Source organism: Pundamilia nyererei, unplaced genomic scaffold (assembly GCF_000239375.1).
Source record: "Pundamilia nyererei isolate P.nyererei 1_Seehausen unplaced genomic scaffold, PunNye1.0 scaffold00298, whole genome shotgun sequence".
Lineage (NCBI taxonomy): Eukaryota > Metazoa > Chordata > Actinopteri > Cichliformes > Cichlidae > Pundamilia > Pundamilia nyererei.
In genome coordinates this window covers 280,620-285,029 of record NW_005187699.1, presented here as the reverse complement: position 1 = coordinate 285,029, position 4,410 = coordinate 280,620, and the positions used below count along the sequence as shown (strand labels likewise).

The window sequence follows — 4,410 nt, the reverse complement described above, 5'->3', positions numbered from 1 at the left end:
TCTTTCAAAAGGGCACTTTTTTGGACTGAGGGCAAAAGGGCAAGTGCTTCAGCACCACCTCGTCTCTATCTGTGCACGCCAGTGCTCTGTAGGAAGAACTGGACAGTTAATTATTTGCTCAACTGCACAACATTAAACAGTACATAAATCGATCTTCAAAAGTCTTTGTGCTTAAATTCCTGAACTTAAATTTAAAGAGAAAAAGAAAACTGGATGTTCATGACAATATAAGTGTAACTTTGTGTAACTACTTCTGCCACTGTACAGTCTGTCTGCTTATTCAGCAGAGTGAGATGAAAATAGGAGAGGCAGATTTTCCAACCCTTTGCACTGAATAGGAAAAAATATTTTTAAAGAGGCTTAGATCACTGTTGATGTCGAGACAATTCAACATATAAATTATGTAAGAAGTGTGGTCACTTCTGGTCTTTCTGTCAATTTATACCTAAAATATGAACATTTCAACAATGTTATTCTAACCATATGTGGAAAATCCATGTCATTCTTTCTTAATGCATAATAAACTAAGCTTACTTTAATTGGAGTCTAAAGATTAGCTTCTGAGCTTTAGAAGCTGATTAAATATGAACGTTGCAAAAACATATTTTTACTCAATGATTATCTCTCATTTAGATTATTGTTTGACGTCCTGGTCACTTGCTTGTCCAACAACACTTAAAATTATTGAAAATATTTATAAAAGAAGTTTAAAATTACTTGACAAAAAATTGACTTCCTATCACCACTGTCATGTGTTAAAAAAACATAAATTATCAAACTTCAATAATTTAGTGAAATGTAAAAGAGTGTGCTTAATATATAAAGTCTCCACCACCACTAAAGGAGTTCATTAGGCGTAAAGAAAGCTTAGACAGGACCACTCGAGCCACAACCCGCTGAGACTTGTTTATACTCCACAGACAGACAGCATTTGGGCAGAACGTCCTCTCTGTCCAGGGTGGCCATTGGTGGAACAGTCTTCCTTAATTCATTAGAGAATGCTCTACATTCACCTTGTTTAAGGCACAGGTTAAAAACTGGTTACGGACAAATCAAGTGTGTGATCATGTATAAGTTGTATACTTTTAATGTTTTACTTGGGAATAGAATGGTTTGTATGTGTGAGTTTGGTGATGGAGTTCTTATTATGTATGAATTATGAACTTTTCATGAATTATTATGTCCATTTTAAATATGTTTTTGGACAACAGATGGAAATTAGCCTTTGGCTATAATCTGGTATGTTTACATTCATGGAAATTCTTATTTTACATGTATGTTCATTAACATGCACTGTCCCAAATAAAATTTATAAAATTTATTAATTTATTAGAGATTTGTATATTAGATGAAGACAAATTATGTAAGTGTAAACAGACATTCATGTGAAAATTGTCATGGTCTGACAGCCCCGCTGGGTTGCCTGCTCGTTGTGTCGATGTTTGTATTTCGCTCCCTCGCTTTCTCTCTCTCTTGACGGGTTTGCTTACCTCCAAGTTGAGACAAGTACTACCGCTGAAACCTGCCGCACCTGCCGCACCTGCAGTTGATCGCAGCTGTGGCTTATTATCTGCCATCTTTGGGGCCGTCTATTTGACGGTGTGATTGGGCTTCAGTCAGCGTTGGATCATTGTGTGAAACTCGGTAGTATTGCTCGGACATGTTATTGTGTGAAAGCTTTCCTTATGCTAAAGATTGCTTAGTCATTGTGTTGTATGTGTGTTTTGTCACTAGGAGTCACGGGAGCTGTATTACCACTAAGGAAGCTGTTTGGGATGGAGTCACTGCGTGTGTGTTTTCACTTCACGACCACAAGCACTGCCAGGACACAATTCTCTGCCGTTTTATAACATTATCATTTGCTTATGGCATGTCAGTCAAAATGAACTATACTTTTGGATGCTGAATAATAAATAAAACTAATAGTCTTCATTTCATTGCTTGAGTCATTGCATACAAAATTGTTGAATTAAGGGGGAAGAGGGAGAACACGCCAAATACATAGGCAGATCCCTAGTGAACTTAGGGCAACACTTGTTGACCATGTTGTCAATTACGGCCTCACAACGGATGAGGCTGGTCGGAGGGTGCAACCAAATGTTGGAACAACCACTGTGAATTCAATCATTCAAACATTTTGTATGGGGAACAGGTATGTATAGTATTGGACAGTAATCCAACATCTCATAATATCTCATGTTCAGTGTACATTACTTTTACTGTAATCTGCACCACAAAGGATTGAAAGACAACCTTGCAGAGGTGGAAGAGGGCCCCTTTTTACCCTACGGCAAGACAAAGCCATTTGTGCAATGGTGATTGCAAACAATGCAATAAAGTTGAAAGAAATTAAAATTGCTGTCATAGAGGATAACAGTGTATTTGGCAATATTGGATCTGTGTCAATTGCAACAATTGACAGAGTACTCAAGAAAAATGAAATGCGCATGAAACAATTGTACAAAGTGCCATTTGAACAGAACAGTGAAAGAGTGAAGGAGATCTGTCACCAGTATGTATAGGTAAAACATGTCTTCTACTCGAATGTTCAGCGCTGTAAACTGTTTTACTTTGTGTAGTTTCATGCAGGAGACTAGCAATTCTGTATCTATATCCACAGAACATACAAAATGCATTATGTTACCCAGGAAAAGTTGTTACATTTCTCTCTCTCCGTCTCTCTCTCTCTAAAGCATGTACTGGAGCTGGAAGCCAGGGAACCACTGCACACATTCATATACATTGATGAGGCGGGTTTCAATCTGGCCAAAGGCGTGGAAGAAATCGCATTGGACAGAGAGTAACTACTGATGTCCCAGGCCAGCACAGAGGGACTGTTACAATGTGTGCATCCTCACCCATATTCCCCTTTTTGGTCCATACAATACACAACATCTCCTGACTCTTTTAGACACACTTTACAGGGACAAATCAACTAAGAACAACTGTAATACAGTATATCAATGAAAAAATAATTGTAAATTCAGACACATGAGATTGTGCTAAAAAGAATGATACCAAGCAAGGCAAGGAAACAAAGACAATTTGAAGGTGAAATACAAATGTAAAATCAAAAGTAGTCAAAAATGGCCGATTATATTTTAGACCTCAGAGGGTTAACCCAACAAATCATGGGTTAATGTATGATTTGTTGGCTCCAGCTCCCATGCAGATGGATGGATGGTCGGGTTCTTGTGAAATATTATTTTGTTGTTTCAGATTTCTTGAAAAGTTTCTATCACATCAGATAAACTATACAATCCAAAGTCCAAACTCTAATTTGCTGTCACCATAATTACTAGTGAAATGCATTTCTCAAAACCATATTAAGGCATAAATATAATTTACAGTTAAACTCTGACAGCTGAAACACCTTGTAAAGTACCTGCACAGCAGGTGAGCCAAGAACATCTCCTGACAATTAAATGTTAATTAAATTCTTTCCATTACTGGGTGTGGCCGTGTAAACATGAGAAGGCAATACTTTAAAAGTAAAAGTAAAAATGCACTCACAGAGCGGCACAAACAAGTGTTAGACGGATTGAAAGTTCTCATGTTAGTATAGAATTGCAGATAAAATGGATAAATATCCATACCCACTTTTTTTAAGACATTGACTTTACAGACGGAGAAAAGGAGAAGGTGAGGAGATTCTTTCAGAAAAGGCGAGACTCCGGGGGAGGCAATTGCGGAAGTCTTGAAAAACTTGGAGGAAGTGTTTATAAAATCTGTTTCAAGTTAAAAGAAGGTAGGACAGTCAGTTATTTGTAAAATATGTTTTCAGATTTGTTTTTAAATGCAGGCTGTTTCAGTGACTCTGTCTATGGATGTTTTCCAGATCAAGACAGAGTTTTGCAGAGGAAGTTTCACACCATCACTCTTCCTAGTGGAGAAGTGTGGCTGACCGTGAGCCGGACAAGTTCACCACAGATCTCTGACCAGCCATCGACAAGCCAATCACTGGTAGAGTTTACTGCCCTTTCAAACATGACTTTTGGTTACAGTAAACACTGAGCGCCAGAATAATGTGGCCAAACCAGTTTAAGAGGAGTGAGTTAGCCTCCAGGAAAAGTCAGACAGCTGAGGACAATATTGACATAAACAGATGATTTTAAAATATTTGAAAGACATTGCAAGTACTGCAAAGAATACATTTTAAATAGTAAAACGCTCTCTTTTAAAAAAAAAAATATAATCATTAAATTTGATATCAGGGACAAGTTTAGAGAATATGTTTGTTATTTTGGAAGAATGTCAGTGTTGTATTACTTCCTCTTCTTACAACATTTGGGAAATGGAAACACCAACCACTTTAGTTCTGGAGGTAAATGTTTTTTCCACGTTTGCTGGGCCCTCTTTTGGTTGACAGTTCTCGGGCCTCTTCAAATCAAATCAAATCAAATCAAATCA

At 37.5% G+C, this 4,410-nt stretch overlaps 1 protein-coding gene across 1 annotated transcript in view; it reads left to right on the top strand.

Annotated features, from left to right (window-relative positions):
* Positions 1 to 4,410, top strand: part of LOC102194506 (alpha-2-macroglobulin-like) — a 93,274-nt gene that overhangs the window by 39,096 nt on the left and 49,768 nt on the right. The window contains exons 32-34 of the mRNA XM_013915394.1: positions 2,694 to 2,800; positions 3,626 to 3,642; positions 3,839 to 3,963. Of these exons, the coding sequence (XP_013770848.1) occupies positions 2,694 to 2,800; positions 3,626 to 3,642; positions 3,839 to 3,963 (249 nt within the window). The remainder of the gene's footprint in view (positions 1 to 2,693; positions 2,801 to 3,625; positions 3,643 to 3,838; positions 3,964 to 4,410) is intronic.